Source organism: Artemia sp. Qi Xiang Cuo, chromosome 11, assembly GCF_049724085.1.
Source record: "Artemia sp. Qi Xiang Cuo chromosome 11, ASM4972408v1, whole genome shotgun sequence".
Classification (NCBI taxonomy): domain Eukaryota; kingdom Metazoa; phylum Arthropoda; class Branchiopoda; order Anostraca; family Artemiidae; genus Artemia; species Artemia sp. Qi Xiang Cuo.
In genome coordinates this window covers 62,673,958-62,695,640 of record NC_142804.1, presented here as the reverse complement: position 1 = coordinate 62,695,640, position 21,683 = coordinate 62,673,958, and the positions used below count along the sequence as shown (strand labels likewise).

General features: G+C 34.7%; 1 protein-coding gene across 1 annotated transcript in view; it reads right to left on the bottom strand.

Annotated features, from left to right (window-relative positions):
• Positions 1-241: 241 nt before the first annotated feature.
• The window catches only part of LOC148947222 (intraflagellar transport protein 172 homolog), a 214,545-nt gene continuing 193,103 nt past the window's right edge, over positions 242-21,683 (bottom strand). The window contains exons 22-24 of the mRNA XM_089096541.1: positions 15,423-15,566; positions 11,636-11,741; positions 242-464 (exon numbers count right to left, since the gene is read on the bottom strand). Coding sequence (XP_088952667.1) covers positions 242-464; positions 11,636-11,741; positions 15,423-15,566 — 473 coding nt within the window. The remainder of the gene's footprint in view (positions 465-11,635; positions 11,742-15,422; positions 15,567-21,683) is intronic.

The following is a 21,683-nucleotide window of genomic DNA, read 5'->3' as shown; positions in this document are numbered from 1 at the left end:
ATTTAGTATTTTCACCATCCATGCGCGATCAAAGAAATAGATAAGTATGAACCAAAAAGAAAAAGAGACATTACTGCTCTTTTTTTCGCGTTAAAAAGTATACTTTAATTCCATTGGTGAATTTTGTGCGACGTATCATGGTAAGCCAATCCCGTCATCCCTTATTCTGGAGATAAACTTGATTTGTTCTTTCTGAGAACCAAAAAGCCAGTAAAAATGCCGAAACTTTTTAGTCATATCATCATTCACAAGAAAACTCTCTAAATATCTGTTTACAAACCATAAATGCGTCCACAGCTATTTGAACTCGTCCTAGACGCAGGGCTAACTCTTCCAGTTTCGAGAGGTCTTTTTGTCTTTTTGCAGCATCCAGTTCAGCCTCTTGAACTTGTTTTATGATATTCATGTCTCCGGACTGCATTGCAAAAGCATTAGCTTCTTTCCACAACTCTTTCTTGATGTATCTGCAAGAAAAACTGCAATCAACTCAATTTGAAGAAGCTACTATAATGTACTCCAACAGGGACGCAAATTGGAGGGGGGGGCAATGTCCTTCTAGAGTGTTTTTTTATCCCCTGCTAGGTATTGGAAAATATATTTTTAGGTATTTTCATTGAAAAATATTTTTTTGTTCTATTCTCTACGAAAAGAAACAACAAAATTTAACAATAGTCTATTAGTTGACCCTTTTCTGACACTAAGTAAAAAACAAGTTTTTTAAACTAAAAGTAAGGAGCGACATTAAAACTTAAAACAAACAGAAGTTATTCCGTATATGAAAGGGGCTGTTCTCTCCCCAACGCCTCGCTCTTTACGTTAAAGTTTTTAATTGTTTTAAAAAATAGAGTTGTGAAAAAGAGTCAAAGTTTAGCGTAAAGAGTGAGGCGTTGAGGATGGGACATCCCCTTTCATATACGGAATAATATCTGTTCATTTTATGTTTTAATGTCGCTCCTTACTTACAGTTACAAGATTTTTTTATTTAATTTCTGAACGTTTTAAATTAATGCAGGTTTTTATTTTGGCTCACCATACATGAATAATTAAAACAAAATTTGCATATTATATTAATTTTACCTTTTTTGGCTAATGGGCTTTCTTGAATGTTTTTCAATTTTATTTACGAACATTTTCATTAGTAATAAATATGCATAACTTACGAATTATTTAACTTAATTTAATTTATCTTACGAGCTTCTTTATTCGTATATTTTAATTACGCATATTAGGGGGTTTGCCCCCTAGTCAATACCGCGCTCTTTACGCTAAAGTTCTAATTTTTTCCAATTCTTTAAGAATGACCCCTTAATCACGAAGGCCGTTAATTAGAATAAATAGCTGGACAATATGAAAACCGAAAATTAACTATGCCGAATAGATTTTACTGTGCAAAAATGGGGCGGTTATCTTTTGATGAATACAAACGGGTTTAGAAGGCGGTCCTTAACTGGACTCTGCAAAATTTGAATAGCAGGGTTTCAAGCTTTCATCTGATTTTAAAAGACAAAATCGCAAAAAAAGGTAAAAAGCGGACACGATATGTAGAATTTTGTTTCCCTCTCAGTATTAGCCTTTAGTCAAATTGAGAAAAAACTAGAAATTTAAAAAAGAAGAAGGATCAATTAAAGAAAAACGTAAGGACGTTTGATAAAATGTTGACAGGAAAGAAATCACTTATTCAGCAAGGGCACCGGCAGAAAATCTTCCAGGGGGGCAGACGCCAAAATATCAGTGGTGGTTGGGGGACAGGGAATACATTATCAGGATATTTATTTTTATAGGAACAAGTTTATTTTTAAATACTTTTAGTGAAAAACTCTCAAATAAAAAGAGCAATTAAATTGCATACAAAATGAAATAAAATATTGTAAATTTTAAACAAAAGTTCCTGGCAAAGGATCGCTTTATTTAATCAATAATATATGTAATTATGATGCATATAATCTTAAAAGAAAATCTGATTCAAACCAAAATTACAGAAAGATTTATTGCTTCCATAGATTATAACAGATGTAGACTTGTCTTTATGCAATTTCCTACTCCTTAGAATAGTTTACAGAAAGACTAGAGATAATCAAATATCATCCCGCCTTCATAGATACCATGTCTTGATTTTATACCGGCCATGTAAAATGTACCTCATTCATAACAGGACTTTCCACCTCGCCTAAATCGAATTCTCCACCTCGAACCTAAATTGCTGTTATATTCAGACTTTTAAAAACTTACAGAACAGCGAAAGAAAAAACTAAATTTAAACTTGCTATCTAGGTGTCAAATGTATCCTCTTTCTTTTTATTAGCCTATACAACTAAATAAAATGAACAGGTTTAAACAATTTTTGTCACAGGAGAATCTTATCAAATAGTTTGTGATAAAAAAAACTGGAAGTAAAAAGTGACTTGGGCCAATATCCACCAAAACTAAAAATGAAATTCCCTTGACAATTGCTAAGCCGACAGTATTGGCTTTTTATGCTGATTCTAAATGTACAAAATTATTCCAGTTTATTGTTTCCCATCCACAACTAAAAATTTGAGAAAATTTGCTTAGTTTTTGAAAAAAAAGGGGAACACCCTCCGGAACGTTAGCGATCTTATTGAAAATCCCTTAATAAAAAATCATTTCAGAAAACTCTACGATAGAGGTTTCAAGCTCCAATCTTCAAAATGTTGAGTTTCGCATTTTTTTTTTTTTTTTTTTGTTAGAAGAAACATCGTCGATGCATGTTTATTTGTTTTGTTTTTCACAGGGGTGATTGTATACTAGCGAATGTCCAAGATAATTTGGAGGGAGCTCATTCAAACGTAAATTGAAAATTCTTTTTTAAATGATTCAACACGTAGGGCCAGACGAAAGTCTAGTTTACTGCCAATTTATGGTACCAAACTACCACTTTACCCCAAAGATGACAAATTTGTAATCAATTTAAAATTGTGAGAAGTTAATTGATTTAAAAGTACCAGTAACTATATTTTATACCTCCCAGTTGCAAAAGAAGTAATGCCAATCGGTGGCAGTACTGTATTCAACCAAGTTGATTCACTTTATTTGTAATGAAATTAGGCTACGTTTGGTGAACTGTAATTGCGTATCAGCCTGAATGAGGGGGGGAGGGGGAGTCATTCTTTAGTTGGGGATAGGGTAGATTACTAAAAAAGTAGATATTAATGGACACATTGCTTACCATTCATGAGGCTTCAGATAAATGTTAAAAGAGAGTAGAGAGGAGTCGGAATTAATTAAAATGTTTCTCTATACAGCTAAAATATTAAATTCCCATATCTACCAGTACAGAGGGGAGGAAAGCAAGGCAGGCCATCATCTGCCCCACCAGTAAATTTCTTTGGGGTGACAATTACTGCTAGAAACTTAGTTTTCAGAAATTTCAAATTGTAATATTTTTCTTTTTTCTATTTATATGAAGTACTTCAATGTATGTATTTATCGATAAGAAATCCTATTTCAGAGCTTGTGATGGCTTCAGTTATGTAAAAGATCAAAAGTCTGTCTCATCCTTAACTCTTTACTCTTTATAGGGAAGTTTGGCTTTTTGTCCAAATTTTTAAAGAAAATTTAAAATTGAAAAAAAAAGATTTTTCAAAGCACTAAAAAACTTTCGTTTAATGAACAGGTTGAAAAGCGGGCAGTCCCCTTTATATACAAAGTAACTTCAATCTGTTTTGAGTTTTAAACTTGCTCCTTACTTTAGTTGAAAAATCTTTTCTATTTGTTTAATTACATTTCATGAGACTGTAAAGAATTATGAATGAAATACTTTTCATTACAAAGAAAAAAGATCGAGATTTCAGTGATATCTCTTTGGATTTTGAGTTGATGGAATAATTCATGATAACTGACGGTAAGTAAGGAGAAATTATAACGTATATGAGGGGATTCTCCCCCTCCTCAACACCTCACTCTTTAAATTATGTCCCAATTCTTTAAAAACTCCTTCTGAAAGACAAAGGTCGTTTAATTAGAGCAATACATAATTTTTTTTTTTTAATGCTAAAACGTTGTAGTGTAAAGATAGAGCAGTTAAGGAGGGGGCAACTCCACTTATATGCATAACAGTGTCCATTCGTTTTAAGTTTCAATGTTGCTCCTTACGTTCTGTTAAAAAATATTGTTTTTTTTATTTAATGATCCTTAGAGACAAATTAAAGTAAAAGTACATATAAATAAAAAAAGTAATTAATTACAAACAAGAGACGAAAAAATAGCCTACTTATAGGAACTGGGATATATAATCCCAGATGTCTGTTCTGTCGAGCAATGTCGAAGTGCTGGACGGATATTTTTTTTAACAATATCGACAGTTTTAAACTTGGTTATCAAACATCAAAACATATAATGCCTTTAGACTACTCAGTGTTTATAAAAAGTAACGCATTATCAAAGTAGTTTGTTCAAAGTTAAACGTTAAATTTAAGAATAAGAAAATCAAATAAAAAGGTTTATCAAATATTTGCGATATAATTTTGAATACCAAAAACAAATATATTTGATACCTTTATACTTCATAACCTTAGAAAATTAAATCTTGTTCGCAGTGGCAACTAGGTAAATACAATCACTGCTGGAAAAGACAAAAAACGTATCCGTTCAGGGGGGGGGGGGGAATTCCCAGCATTCCGTTTAAAGGAAACATTTCTGATTATGGTGGCTTCAAATATCAGCTCAAGGGTGCTCTTGCGTTGCAAGCAAAAGTGGACGGCATATTTTTACCAAATTAGCCCCTTATTAAGTTGTTTTCTATGATCATTTACAACTTTCTTGTGTACTAATAACTGCACCAGTTACTAATTAACAAATACATATTTAGGATCACCATAAGAAGCTGATTTTTTTTATTTAATGTTATCAATAGTTAGGCTCTTATGCTTTCTTTATTGATAAGGATCGTTATATACTTACCGTTCATTACTATGTAGAATTTGATTTTTTTTTGTTGTTGTTGCTCCAACCAAATCATATAGCAAAAATATTTCTCACTCAATGAGAAACATTTCATATCAAACAGTTCGTGGTAACGAACTGTAAGTAAGGAGCGACCCGGCTCAATGGTAACCGAAACTCTAGAAAACGGGTTTTTGATACCAATAGATATATTAAAAGAATCAGATATCAATGCTGATTTCAAATATATAACTTTCAGCAAGTTTAGAGCTACCCATCAAAAGTTACGCGCCTGAGAAAATTTGGCTGATTTTCAAAAAAAGGGGGAAAGACCCCTAAAAGTTATAGAACCTTAATGAAAATCACAGCATCATATTCAGACTATCAGAAAACCTCACTATAGAGGTTTCAAGCTCTTATCTCCAAAAATCTGTAATTTTGCTTTTTTTGTCAGAAGAAAGGTCACAGATGCGTGTTTATTTGTTTTTTTGTTTGTTTTTTTTTCCCCCAGGAGTGATCGTATCGACCCAGTGGTCCTAGAATATCGTGGGAGGGCTCATTGGAATGAAAATTAAAAGATCTAGTGCCCCTTTTAAGTAACCGAAAAAAAATGGAGGGCAAATAGGCCCCCTCCCACGCACATTTTCTTCCCAAAGTCATCTGATCAAAATTTTGAGATAGCTATTTTGTTCAGCATGGTCAAAAATATGATAAAAATGTCTTTTAGGATGACTTGATCCCCCAAAGTCCCCAGGGGGAGGGCTGAAAGTTATGAACTTTACTCAATGTTAACATATAGTTTTGGTTATTGGGTAGTAGCCAGAGTGGGTCAGAGGCGAGTTGGGCGGGTCGGGGGGGGACGGAGAGTGTCGGGCGCTAGAGGGACGCAACGTTCCATGCCGGACCTTGTCCTGGGGGCAGGGACATGGCTAGGAAGGGGGCACCGGATTTCCCAGCATTATTAAAGAAAAAGATCAGGAATTAAATAAAAAAAAACACGTTTTTCAACTGATCAACTGATTGTGATTAAGAGGTCATTTTTAAAGAACTGGAAAAAAAAATTCGAACTATAGTTTAAAGAGCAGGGTATTGACTAGGGGGCGAACCCCCTAATATACGTGTTAAAAATTTATGAATATAGAAGTTCGTTACGTAAGTTAATTCTAAGTTACGTATATTTATTACTAATAAAAACGTTCGTGAATAAAATTAAACAAGTTTCGAGAAAGCCATTTAACCAAATATAATATGCAAATTTTGTTTTAATTATTCATGTACGGTGAGCCAAAATCAAAACCTGCATTAATTCAAAAACGTTCAAAAATTAAATAAAAAAACAAGTTTTTTTAACTGAAAGTAAGGAACGACGTTAAACTTAAAACAAACGGAAATTATTCCGTATATGAAGGGGCTGTCCCTCCTCAACGCCTCGCTCTTTACGCTAAAGTTTGACTTTCTCACAACTCTATTTTTTTAAACAATAAAAAAACTTTAGCGTAAAGAGCGAGGCGTTGAGGAGGGGACAGCTCCCTTCATATACGGAATAATTTCCGTTTGTTTTAAGTTTTAACGTCGTTCCTTACTTTCAGTTAAAAAAACTTGTTTTTTTTATTTATCAGTCAAAGAACCGTCCAAACAGACAGCTCAAATAAAAGAACAAAGCCAAATATGGATATCGCTAAAAAAAAACACCCATTTTTTTTCTAATATCTTTAGAATGTTGTAATATAATGTTCAAGCCCAACGTCTCTTAAAATTCTTCGTCGTAAAATTCAAAAAAATGTCTCAACATAAGGTGCATTATCACTAGCGATAATTAAGGTCGAGATAATTATTTATCAATGAATTTGGTCAATCTGCTCAATCAAGTATCCTATTCTTGCGCCAGAAATAAAAGGATCTATCTATGTCTATTTTCCTAAAGGTTTGTGCTAACTATACAATTTTTAGCATGTTATTTTTTTTATCTCCTTTGGTTTTAATGTTTCAACACTAAACGACAATTTTGAGGGGCATTTTCCCCTTATAATGCGATGAAAAACTATTACGGATCCTAATTGCCCCCCAATAAAAATGCTGCAAATTTGCCCCTGTTCTTTATTAAGTACAGGCAAGGGCGTCTGAAAAATCCCTAGATTTAATTGACAGTGGATTAATTTGACAGACTAACCGCTTATCAATTCAAATAATACTGTTCGGTCAAAAACATTGAGTGCTGTTTCATCAAAAATTTACCAGGCTTCCAGTAACTCTATTTCAAAGAATACTTGAACTAGGTAAGTTTATTACCGAATTAATTATATTTACTATATAATAATTAAGGCATAATTAATACAGTTAATGTACAACTAAGCTCTAGCTGAACACTTTAATGGCACACTTTAATGGCACTTTAAAATGGCACTAAAATGGCGACACTTTAGTCGTTCAGTCATTACGATGTTTAAATATGTTTATGTCAGTTAGATTATTTTATTTTCTATATTTTATTAGGTTATTTTTTAACCATACTTTTAATCTTCATTATAACTATGGGCATTTTACATACGCCCTTTCATTTTAGGCAGGAGAGATCTAATGATTATCTCACTTTGGGCACAACTCCTTTTCTGTGTACGAAGATAAGGTGCATTTTTATTTAAAAAACAAAAATTGCAAGCAAAATATATCGAAGTTTGAGAGAATAACACAAATGTAATACAAACTACTCTGCAATACTACTACTACTAACAACTCCCTGCAGCACCAAGTAGCCTGAGGCCAAAACGGCTACGCGTGCTCCTCCTCAATCCCAGTCTATTCACTTGAAACCCTCTAAAGAAGTTGTAATTTCCCTTAAATCTGTTCTTACGACATCCTCCCATCAAACAGTTCGTGGTAACGAACTGTAAGTAAGGAGCGACCTGGCTCAATGGTAACTGAAACTCTAAAAAACGAAATTTTGATACAAATAGATACATCAAAAGAATCAGATTTTTAATTCTAATTTCAAAAATACGTATAAGTTTAATCAAGTTTAGTTTTACCCATCAAAAGCTATGCACCGGAGAAAATTTGCCTGATTTTCGAAAAAAGGGGGAAAGACCCCCTAAAAGTTATAGAACTTTAATGAAAATGACACCATCAGATTCAACGTACCAGATAACCCTACCGTAGAGGTTTCAAGCTCCTATCTACGAAAATGTGGATTTTTCAATTTTTTGCCATAAGAAAGATCACGGGTGCCTGTTTATTTGTTTTCTTTTTTTTTTTCTCTCTCTCTCCCCAGGGGTAATCGTATTGACCCAGTGGTCCTAGAATATCGCAGGAGGGCTCATTGGAATGAAAATTAAAAGTTCTAGTGCCCTTTTTAAGTGACCAAAAAAATAGAGGGCAACTAGGCCCCCTCCCACGCTCATTTTTTTCTTAAAGTCACCCAATTAAAATTTTTAGATATCCATTTTGTTCAGCATAGTCGAAAATCTAATAAATATATATTTAAGGATGACTTAATCCCCCACAGTTCCCAGGGGAAGGGCTGCAGGTTATGAACTTTGCCCATTGCTTACATATTGGGAAGTATACAGACATTTTCAGGAAGAATTTTTTTCTGGTGGGGGGGGGCCTGGAGGAGGGGGTTACTCGGGAGAATCTTTCCGTGGAGGAAGTTTCTTTGGGGTAAGGGACATTTCTATGAAGGGGGTGCCGGATTTCCAAGCATTATTTAAAAAACTATCAGAAATTAAATAAAAAAAAAAACTTTTTTCAACTGAAAGTAAGAAGCAACATTAGAACCTAATACGAACAGAAATTATTACGTATATGAGGGGGTTCTCCCCCAAGTCAATACCTCACTCTTTACGCTACAGTTTTTTTTTAGTGCTTTCAAAAGAGCTATCTATTCTAATTAAACGGCCTTTTTGATTCAGGGGTTTGTGAATTAAATTTTTTTTCACTTTTAACGTAAATAGCGTGGTATTGACTAAGGGGAGAACCCCCTTATATACGCAATAACATATACGTAATAAAAAAAAAACAATAAAAAAAAACAAGCGATACGGCTCAATAGTAATCGAAACTTTTAAAAACGGAATTTTGATGTCAATAAATGTATCAAAAGAATGGGCTTATAATGCTGATTCTAAATATATAAATTTTATTAAGTTTAGTATTACTCATCAAAGGCTACGAGCCTGAGAAAATTTACCTTATTTTTTAAAGAGGGGGAAACATCCCCTACAAGTGAAAGAATTTTAATGAAAATCACACCGTCAGATTCAGCGTATCAGAAAACCCTATTACATAGGTTTCAAGCTCATATCTGCAAAAAACTGCAACTTTTTATTTTTTGCCAGAAGAAAAATATACGAATATAGAAGTTCGTTATGTAAGTTAATTTGTAAATTACGTCAGAATCAAATTTAGAGACAGCCATTTAGCAAAAGAAAATTAAAATTTTTATGCAAATTTTGTTTACTTATTCAATGACGATGAGCCAAAGTAAAAGCTGCATTAACTAAAAAACAATCAGAAATTAAATAAAAAAAAAAAGTTTTTTTTAACTGAAAGTAAGGAGCAACATTAAAACTTAAAACGAACAGAAATTATTCCGTATATGAAAGGGGCTGTCCCCTCCTCAACGCCTCGCTCTTTACGCTAAAGTCTGACTCTGTCACACAACTTTATTTTTTTAAGCAGTAAAAAACTTTAGCGTAAAGAGGGAGGCGTTGAGGAGGGGACAGCCCCTTTCATATACGGAATAATTTCTGTTCGTTTTAAGTTTTAATGTTGCTCCTTACTTTCAGTTTAAAAAACTTGTTTTTTTTATTTAATAGCAAAAAGAGTCAGTCAGTCATAAATTAGAACTTGTGTTTTCCTTATTAAGGGTCAAAATCTATTGGCAGGCAGCCAATAATGGAGCAACACTCATTTTTTCCATGGTTTTTCTCTATTTTGCTCTCTGTCCTTTGGTTTCCTTAAAATTACTTTATAGGAACAAATATCCAGGGGGGGGGGGGCATGGCCTCCCTGCCGGCGCCCATGTTATTTAGGGTAAATTATTTGACAATTTATAGATTATGCAATTTTTTGATTGTTTACACAGGATTTGTCATTAGGAAAGGGAAAAATGTTCTAACCTGGTTGTGTCACAAAATAGTAAGGGTCTAAATGTGAAACTTCATTGGGTGCTTTGGGGTATTTTGAACAAAACAAATATCCACTGAGTGCGTCATGGTTACACGGAAATAGGAATAAAATTTGAGAAATAATTATTTGTGAAAAAACGTAAGGATGGTTGATAAAATGTTGACAATAAAGAATACGATTACTTTGGGGCAAGTTATTTGGCAATATAAAATTATGCAATTTTTCGACTGTTAACACACATGATTTATCACTAAGAAAGAAGGGAATGTTTCAAACCACATGTGTTCCAAAAGACTAAGGGTGTCAATGCAAAACGCTAGTGAAGGTTGAGAGGTATTTCTTAACTAAATCAAAGGGCACTATTGACAAATAACTTATAAAAAAGGCGTATCTTTAATATCTTAGGAATAGCTAAGGGTTTTAACTTGAAAGTTTCAGGCCCCCTACTGCTGCTGCTTTAGCAACGGCTCTGACCATTCATTAATTTGACTGCAACTACTTGCGACTGTGACCACTTCCAATTGCGACTGCTTTCAGGCAATTTTAAAAAGGTTTTTTATCAACACCAGAGCATATTATTTGCATGTGGGTTGTTAAAAATTTTCTATCAGCAATAGCCTTAGAAGAGCCAAGGGTATTAAGGTGAAAATTTCTGGGCCTTTTTGAAAGGGATGTCGGAAAGTAATTGATGGGAAGGGGGCTAAATAGCAAACAACTAAAATTCATATATCAGTTATGCCTCGCCCCCAACAGACCCTGGGGCAAGAATGAAAAAATGTGCAACTTATCGAATATTTCTATGTAGTATTTATGATTCAGAAGGGGGGGAGAGGGCTATATCCTGGGTATAACAAAAAAAAAGGATGAGGATATTATGGTGAAACTTAATGACGTTTTGATCATTTTGAACAAAATGGCTAATTTTGATACAAATGTCTTTGGAAGAAGGGTAGTGAAAACGGGCTCGGGAGGGAAATGGATTGGTATCAATCCCTTTAATTCTTATAAAAAGCACTAAAACTTTCAATTTTCAGCTGAATGAGCACCTTCCAAAGTTTCTACAACAACTCCTTCCATGCCGAAAAGGATTAATAAATTGAAACTTTATTGCTCTTTACTTATATTGCGTTTCAGAAATTTTTATTGAAAACAGCCAGCAATATCTTCATTTCAACACAAAATTTAAAATGGGCTAATTAAATTATGATAAAATAATTTATCCTGGTACACAAAAACTGATCAAAGTGAGTGGAGAGAAATAAAATACCCTATAGCCGCACAGTATCTGAACCCCAGCCGCACAGTTGCGGGTACAGAGACCACCCTCTCCACACTACAAATTTTTATTTGATTTTCTTAATCTTAGGTTTATTGTTTTACATTGAACAAACTACTTTGATAGTGCGTTACTTTTTATAAACAATTGAGTCTAAAGGTATTAAATATTTTGGTGTTTGATAACAAAGTTCAAAACTGTCGATATTCTTAAGAAATATCCGTGAAAATATCATAAAAAAAGTTTTAATGTTGCTCCTTACTTTCAGTTGAAAAAACTTGTTTTTTAATTGAATTTCTGATTTTTTTTTTTTTAATAACGCCAGGATACCTGGCCTTCTCCACGGAAAAATGCCCATTCCCACAAAAATATTCTCCGGGCAATTTCAATCCTGGCGAAAATTTACCCGGAACAATTACCCTTATCATCTCCACGCCTAAAATTGAATCAGTCAAGAAAAAGCAAGACAAAAAAGAATTTGTTATAAGAATTATGGCAAAGGCATCAAGTGCCAAATTTTCCCAGAAAATTTCACCCCCCTGGAAACTTCCCTCTTCAAGGACATTTCTCCCTGTGCAACATCCTCCCAGGAAACAATTTATTCCTCCCTAAGCCGAAAACTGCATGCATATTCCCAATAACAAATAAAGCAATGGGTAAATTTTATAACTTAAAAACTTTTCCCCAGGGGCTGAAGGGGGCCATTTTATCTCTAAAGACATAGTTATTGGGCCTTTCAACTATGCTGAAGAAAAAATCCATCTCAAAATTTTGATCAGACGATTTTGGAAAAAGGTGACGTGGGAGGGGGCCTAGTTGCCGTCCAATTATTTTTGTCACTTAAAAAGGGCACTCGAATCTTTTATTTCCATTAGAATGAACCCTCTCTCGACGGTCTGTGCCCACTGGATCAATACGATCACCCATGGAAAAAAAAACAAGTAAACACGCATCCGTGATCTGTCTTCTAGCAAAATTACGAAATTCCACATTTTTGCAGATATGAGCTTGAAACCTCTGCAGCAGGGTTCTTTAATACGCTGAATCTGATGGTGTGTGATTTTCACTAAAATTCTATGACTTTGAGGGAGCTTTCAACCTTTTCTTGAAAATCAAACAAGTTGTCTCTAAATTGCGTCGACTGACGAGTACGTTTAAACGTTACCAAGATTAAATGTTTAGAATCTGCAGACTAGGTCGATTCTTTTTACGCGTCAATTGGTCTAAAAATTTAGTTTTTAGAGTATCAGTTGCTATTGAGTAGGGTCGCTCCGTACTTACAGTTAATTACCGTGAACTGTTTGATTACTCACAAAATCCAAACAGAGATCATTGAATTATTGATTGTTTTTACTGCGCCACCAAAAGTGCTTTATTCATAAAACTTTACAGTTTCATAAAATATAATTAAACAAATAGAAAATGATTTTCAACTAAAGTAAGGAGTATGTTCAAAACTTTAAGCACATATGAATACTTTCTTCATAAGCGGGACTGCGTTCTTCTCAACACTTTGCTTATGAAACATAGGTATTTTTAGTGCTTTGAAAAATCTTATCTTTCCAATTGCAAATTTTCTTTAAAATTTGGAAAAAAGGCCAAACTTCACAGTAAAGAGTAAGGAGTTAAGGAGGAGACAGATCGCTTCAAACAGGTTTCAAATCTGTTTCTTGCTTTCAGTTGAAACACTCTTTTCTTATCTAACTTCTGATTGTTTTCCAGATCCTACTTAGGCCTAACCAAAATATAATTTGAGGCACCTTTTCCTTAAATCCTTGGTTAATTGTTCTTAAAATTTGTCAATCCATAGGTGATCGTGTATTAGTACAATCCTACGTTTAAATTTTCAATTTCAATTTTAGATAAAATTTGAATATAGGCTGCTTAAAGAATTAGTGATGAATAGTAATTTTGGTAAAAAGTGCTCGTTAATGTTACTACAAAATAATTTCGGTTGGAAGAACAGAAAGTATCATTATTTGTGTGGATGGAAATTCTGTGAGACTTTTGATCTTCTGCATAACTGAAGCCATCACAATTCACAACCTCTAAAATAGGATTTTCTTATCAGTAAATACATTACCTAGATTTGTTTAAATACATTCAAGTACTTCATAGAACTAGAAAAAGAAAATACCTCCATCTAAAATTGCTGAAAACTAAGTTCCTTGCAGTATTTGCAACCCCAAAGAAATTTCCTGGCGGGACTGATGATGAACTGCCTTCCTATCCACCTCTGTGCTGGTAGAAATGGGAATGTAACATTTTTGCTGTATAGCAAAACAATTTAATTAATTTCTACTCCCCCTACCTCTTTCAACATTTATCTGAAGTCTCATGCAGAGTAAGCAGTTTGTCGATTAAAATGTACTTTTTTAGGAATCTATCCTCCACCCACCTACACACTGTCTCTCCCCCCTCTCATTATCGCTGATACGCAATTACAGATCACCAAACGCGTTGCCTAACTGTATTACAAATAAAGCCGAATCAACTTGGTTGAATCCTGTTCTGCCACCGTGTGGCATTGCTTCTTTTACAACTGGAAAGCCTAAAACATAGTTATTCATACTATTAAATCAATTAGCTCCTCATAATTTTAAATTGATTGCAAATTCATCCTCTTTGGGTTAAAGTTTTAGTTTTGTGCCCTAAAACAGCAAGAAAACAAAACTTTCCCCTGGTCCAATCTGTATGGTCACTTAAAACAGAGCTTTAAGTTTACGCTTGAAAGAGCTCCCTCCCAATTATTTTGGACCTTTGGTTTGATACAATCTCCCCTGGGGAAAAAAAAACAAATAAATATGCATCGAAGATGTTTCTTTTGGGGAAAAAAAATGCGAAATTCCACATTTTGAAGATTGGAGATTGAAACCTCTAAGGTTGGGTTCTCTGATATGATGTACCTAAAAAAGAGCTTTTAAATAAGATCGCTTGCTTTTTTTTGGGGGGGGGGGTCCTTTTTTAATCTACGAAAGCAACCATTCTGTAATTTTGGGTTGAGTTTGATTTTCTTTTAATATTAAATACAAAATAATTAAATATGTTACTGACTAAACAAATCGATCCCTTTACCAGGGATTCTTGCGGTTTAAAATTTACTGTATTTTGTTTCAGTTCGCATGCAATTTAGTTGCTCTTTTTATTTGAGAGTTCCTTTCTAAAAGTATTTAAAAATAAAATTATTCTTACCAAAAAAAAATTCTTGAAATTTATTACATGTGACTCAATCACCACTGACATTCGGGTGTCTGCCCCCCCCCCCTGAAAATTTTCTGCCAGCGCCCTTGTATTTAACACAGCAAGTTTGTGAACTAACTAGGCCAAGTTCTTCTCTAATTGCCTTTCTCTTCTTTCAAAATCTTTGACAGCAACCTAATTTGACGGAGCATTGCCATTTGCATAATATGCTGAAACATTCACTTATCATGCCAGCCGATACAAGTTGAAACCCTGACTGTTTATCACCTGAAGACTGGTATTTATGCCCATCTATTGAAACTAAATATGCAACAGTTCAGGAGTTTCTAATATAAAACTGATGGTAACAACTTAAGATGGTAACAGTTTCTAATATAAAACTGATGGTAGCGTTATTTAAGCTGGACTGTATATTTAACACCGGATGTGAATGCATCAAAGAAAAAATATATATATATCAAATTTGAACCATGACTAATATATTTATTTGCGTATCTAGCAAAAAAGTCGTTTCATGAAGTCGAGAGTCTATACAATAAAAAGCAAGATCTCGTTACAGCATGAACAAGACCACACAATAACATGTTGAATTTAAAAGCAAGTATAATAAAATAAAGATTAAATTTTCTTTATCATTCAACTTTTAAATACTTTATTGATTATCAGGTTTAATGGCGATGCGCCATATAATGGCGCATCAGGATAATGGCGATAAACCATTTGACGATGCGCCAGTAGTTCTTAGTTGTTTTTTTTATATTTATTTTTTAATGTTTATTAAGCTTAGGGTCGCCAACTCTTTGGTCTATGAATGTGTCCCCTGATTATCCAAAATGTGTCATATTAGCTAAAATGTTTCTATCTTGGGATCTCAGAAACTAGAGATTAATAATTTTTTATGAGCTGTATTACTGACCAAAAGACACTTTGTAGACTTCTTTTAGCGGAAAGTTAGCATCAGATATAATGAAAACAAAAACAATCCATATAAAACATTGATACAAACTAGCTTGGGGTTTAAGCATGAAACTCATATAAACTGTAAATCCCATGCTCTGCACTACCAAAAAAACAAGAAAAAAACATTACTTCGGTGAAAAGTGATTTTTTAAACCAATATATACATCCAGCTGGGAATTTTTTTTCGTTATAAATTTACAAGATGTTTCCTTTTTCTGTCCCAAATTCCTAAAACGTATCGTTTTAGCCCGACGATGACATAAAACGGCAAACGTTAGCCCAACAAATGGCATAAAACGGCAAACGTTAGCCCAACAAATGACATAAAACGGCAAACGTTAGCCCAACAAATGACATAAAACGGCAAACGTTAGCCCAACAAATGACATAAAACGGCAAACGTTAGCCCAACAAATGACATAAAACGTGTCACTTTTTTGCCCTTTTATGTCATTGTGTCCCAAAACATGGGAATTTGTCCGTTTGCTGTAAAGTGTGTCAATTTAGCAACCCTGATTAAGCCTGGTCTTAAAGCAACTAAAGGGCTGAACAGACATAGGGGCATTTCTAGTTAAAAACACTCTATTTTACTGCAGCTTCCAAACTAAGGTTTCTCTCTAGGCTAGTGTTCCATTTCAGCGTATTTTAGACTTTTCAGATTAATAGATTTTCTCAGCATGCTAAAAAATTTGCAGTAGGAGATTTGACGAGTTACTTAGGCTACTACCTCACCTGATACGCTAGTTGATGGCTTGGAAAAACAAATTGACTTTCTTGTGTGTTCAAGTTTTAAAAAAATTAATTTAATTTGCAAAAAATATGCTACCTTTCTGAGGAAAAGCCAGCTTATCATTCGCACATATACAGTCCTAAAACTATGGGACAAAATACTACGTCTGTCTAGAAGGAGTGTAAATCGGGGGGGGGGAGGGTTAGATTTTTCCCCCCCCCCCCTCACGAATAAAATTTTGCCCTCCCTTGATTTTAGAAAATACCCATTTTTCGTATTTTCCTCGTAAAATGCCATTTTTCGGTTTTCTCAGTGAAAAAATGAAAAACAACAATATTAATCCTTCGACAGACCTTGAAAAATAATGTTACCTTCCCCTACAATTTTGTGAATGGACGCTACTGCTGTCTAGTACTTACGATTTAGGTTCTTCTGGGATAACCTCTTCTGGGAAGTCATTCCATATGGACTGTTGTTAAATCATTGAATATTTGATAACAACAGTTTCCCCTCTGTGGTGCAAAAACAGTACATTATACATGTGCACCAAAAATAGGAAGCTAGGGGGCAGATCCAAGAGGACTGAGGAAATATGCCCCAAGATTTTTTTGTCACCCTCATTCCGTTTTTTCCTTTTTTCTTTTTTTGTAAACAAAATTGTTAATTTTATCAATTATTGGCAGCCTTATCACATTGCCCCCCCTCCAAGATTTTGCTCTAAATCCCCCTTTGAAAGCTCTCTGTAGGAAACAAGAACAGTTACAAAATGTATAAACAAATTAATGACAAGAAATTCTTCATTTAAATATTGTCAAAGCCCTAGTCCCGGTTGAACTTGCCCCCTCCTCCCTACTGAAAAGATTTCTCGTTGGAACTTAACTTGCTCTAGACTGGCTATTATATACATATTGTTAACACTAGCTCTGACAATCATTATTAGTACTCTTTTCAGATTGATATTTCTCCGTGATTTGGATTACCAGTTGGAAGGTTATTCATTCGGTCATACGTTTAGGTTCATCCATGGTCGCACATGGGTCATACATTTAAGGTCTTCATTTTGGTCAAATGAAGGTCATACAATTATGCAGTCTGTGCTCAAGGTGTAGGCCTAAAGAAATGTGCACATCAAATCCTGTGATCGTGATTTTGATTCATGATTGTGATTCCGGCTCTATCTCACAAAATCATGGCAATCAACCAAAATACAAGGACCAGGATTTTTTCTTCTTTTTTATGAAGATACAGCCAAAAGTTTTTTTTTATCTAGGTGGGTCCGTTTTTTATTAAATATACAAAAAGGGTGACGGAAAATAACCCCTAGATTTTGAAAAGTATCATATGGTGGAAACATCAAACAATGCCCCTCCTTTAGTTTTTGACAAATACCTTTTTGTATCTTTATATTGAAATCAAAAAGAAAACGTTCCTCCGTGCATTTCCGTGAATTGGCACCCTGAATAGCCATAAGAGTACGGGAAACTGATAAGAGAAAAAATATGGTGCTGCGCCGTGGGTTTATTTGGATTCATAATAAAAATTCTGAGGGTGGCCATTAAAATTTTAAAAGCAAGCATCTTTCGAATTTCCCTGTAAAGGTTTTAACCCTAGAACTGCTGAATTGAGCTTTTATTTTATTTGCTGACTATGTCACAAGAAAGGAATTAGTAGTCTACCTCAAGAACAAAATGTCCCGTTAACAGTGCAAGGCTATCCTGCATAATTAGAAACTTCAAAATAAGATATTTTAATTGATTCAATGTTGGATTTAATTTAAGGTATAAGTTTAGCTGGATTTAACCTGAAAATTAATTAAAAGTAGGCGGAATATTTTGTTTCTATATTATTGTTTATTTGCTCATATATAAATTCTGGGATAGACAGGGGGGGGGGGGTAAATTCATGAAAATATTAGTAGAGGTGACCCTAAAGCCCCCATTGCTCACCCCTGCTGCCACCTACAACTTTTTTAACACCATATATTGGCACGAGAACCACGTGGTTTATGGTTTTTGTCAATGAGAATTTGAAAAACAGGACTTTGTCACATTTATGTATGTTTTCTTGGATGGTTATGTGTGTTGGTCGATTTATTTGATGTTTTTCATGGATGTTTAATGGTTTTTGTCAGTGAGAATTTGAAAAACAGGAACTTTGTCACATTTATGGATGTCAACAGCAATTCTTGTCTGTTTTATGGTTTTCTCACTTGTTGTTCGATTTATTTGATGTTTTTCATGTCTGTTTTTTGGATGATCCAGAAATAGTATTTGATGTTGTTGTTTAAGACAAATGTTATGAGATTCCCGGAAACAGTTAGATCACGTGTTTCCTTCTCAGCCAATCAGCGAGTCGGATACATCCTCCTTCTCAGCCAATCAGAGGGCTGGTTACATATGATTTCACCGTTACATAACAATTCGCCCTCGAGATTTCGTATATAATGGACATGCAATGTGATTAAATTATCAGAAAGTATTTTGACACCGTGTAAACAACTAAAATGAAAAATATTGATGAATTAGAAGCCTTGGCAGCCACAATTTACAGTGTAAGTTCAGTTTTATTTTCAAAATTATTTTCCTTGGACATCCTCCATTTTATTCAACTAAACCCTACATATATTCCTTTACCCCCCCCCTCACATACAAGACAAACATCATGATACTAAATAGTAAAAAATAAATATATTCTTTTAACCCTAACCCCCGCCCCAATTGTTGTACAATCCCAATGTCCAGAAACAATAATTAATTTTATTTCTTTCATTTTATTAAATTTTATTTGTATATCTAATAGCTAAACGCTATCATTGACTTCCGTCACTGTTGTTATTAAACGCCCCTGGTTTTGCCATAATGCTGTACGCGAGGTTAAAATTAGCTATCGCCCCTTTCCTATGTGTTTATGAACGTAGCAGCCCAAGTCCCCACGCACTGTTTCTCCGTCAAAATTAAATACATACAATATTTTCTTTTCCCCTCCCAACCTACCCCCCCCCCCTCACTGTTTTACAACAAAACTCTCGCAAAAAGAAATAATTATTCATTTCGTTAAATTTATGCAATTTTCTCAATTGTAATCTATATCCTAGCTAAAAGCGATCCATCGACTTCCGTCACTGTTGTTATTAGCTCGCTCTGATTTGACACAAGGCTCTCTGGTGCGAGGCCTATAATTAGCTGTCACCCTTTCCGGTGTGTTTACGAACGCAGCAGCCAAAGTCAAAAGGAACTGTTTCTCCATCAAAATTAAAACACTTTGAGACAATTGTAATAATTAGGTGCAGACGCAATGTGCTATTTTGGAGAAGAGAAACAGATTATTTTCAAGCTTTCTTTCTATAAAGTTTCTTTTATATTCCCGGGCGGGGAGCGTGAATCCAGGATTTTTTGCTGGGGGGGGGGTTAGCACTTTTAATAGTGACAAAATAGAAAAGATAATTGTTTCTTACCTTAATTGCTTCTTCATCATTTAGTGATTTTAGCTATAACATTTGAATAAAAGGCAGTAAGATATGGCTTTCGCTTGAATAAAACACATGATTAACTCAATGAGTGGGTAGCCTTAGGGTGGGTTAATTTTCCTAAATTTAGGGGGAGAGAATATGGGTTTTTTTGCTTTACTAAAATGCGTTACCTTTCTAAACAAAATTGTAGTTAATAACTTTCTTTCTGTAAAAAAGGGGCAAATTATTTAGATACTAATTTTTTCTCTTCTTTTTAAGGCCAATTGTGAAGAATGCGTGCCCCCTCCTTCCAAGAAAGCGAGGGTTAATAATGCGGGCCATGCGAAGGCTACTGTCCGGCAATATGGTAGCTGGCCGAAGCCTCCAAAACAAGTGCAATCATCTGTACAAGAATGTAACGCCGCCGGCCCGTCCACCTTCCATCATACATTGCCTGGGCCTTCAAGAGCTGTCCCACTTATGCAAGGTCAGGAAGTGGCCCTCCAGCATGCACTACCTGGTCCTTCGCGTGCCCAAGTGCAGCCGGGATATGCAAATGTAAGCATTTTTTCCTACCTTTCTATTTCTTCAATTGGTTTTTTTCTTTTTCAATCCCAATCTAAACTTATCTCTGTGAGATATTAACCCCTATTACATATCTAAATGTAATTTTTGCAAAGAAACCACTCTTTTCTAATCTTTGCTATCTCTTCACCGCTATCTCATAAGCGAATATTTTTAGGTAATTTCTATTAATAATCACCGCCTTTGAAACTCAAAATGCTATTTTTTCTAATCTTTGCTATTTTCTCTGCTCCCCCCTCCCTCGGAGATATCTAAATGTAATTTTTTGCAAGGAAACCACTCTTTTCTAATCTTTGCTATCTCTTCGCCGCTATCTCATAATAATATTTTTAGCTAATTTTCTAGTTTACTGTTTGAGAACCTTTTTATCACAAAATGCTATTTTTGCTAGAATATTATAGTTTTAAGTGGCCTAGAAGTAAACCTTTTATTTAATCACAGTAAAATTTTGTCATTTCTATTAAATGCCCTTGGCCCCCCCCCCTTTTAACTCAGGTCACTGTTAACACATACATTCAGCAGTCTGCTGAATCGGCTCATAGTGAAGCCAAAAAGGGATACTATACCCCGGATAATATTTCCTCATAGAAAACTGCCTTTGCGTTATAAACTGTTGTGTTATTTAAACACAATTTTCTATGAGGAGGCTATCCAGTAAAGACCACGTTTTTTCAATAGATGATTAGTTTCTACCCATTTCCTCCATCTTTTCGATTTTCAATTTTTTTAAACACTGTAAAATTAAAATTTCATATATTTTAAAAGATGTTTTTCCCCCACTCAATTTTTTCTCTACAGAGATTATACCATTGCAATCTCTTACACACAGGCCTAATTCAATTTTGCATAACGAATCTCTAGATCAGCTTGGCATGATTTTGCTCGGAGAGACATTCCTGAATAAGAATTAACGGTTCTCGAATATAATTGCACTGTTTCCCAGAGAATACGCTTTGAAACAGAACAGACACGAGATTAAAAATAATCTAGGCTCATTTGGGGTCATAGACAACCTGTACGGGGAGTAGGCGAAACGACTTATGCCGCCTAACAATACGGTTTTTTGGGGCATTATGTAAATGGCTGGGAGCAGCGGAGCCCGGAATGCATCGGTGGGTCCGGGGGGTGCTGTGGGGCATGGTTAGGGAAGTGCCGGGGGATGTGCCACGGGTCAGGGAAGCGTCACAGGGATGCGCCACGAGAAGCGATGCGGGAAAGTGCCGCGAAAAAAATTTTTTTTAACACTTTGAAAATAAAACGATCAAATTGTCGCCTTCTATGTCATATCGATAGTTGAGGTGGAACAGTGAATTAACCAAATGTTATTAAGCAATAATAATCCAAATTTTAACTGTAGGGATGATTTGAACACTTTGAAAATAAGTTATTTTTTCATTTATAGGCTGTCCTGGTTCCATACTCGCCATCTCCCCCCTGCTCGTCAGTTGGAGAAG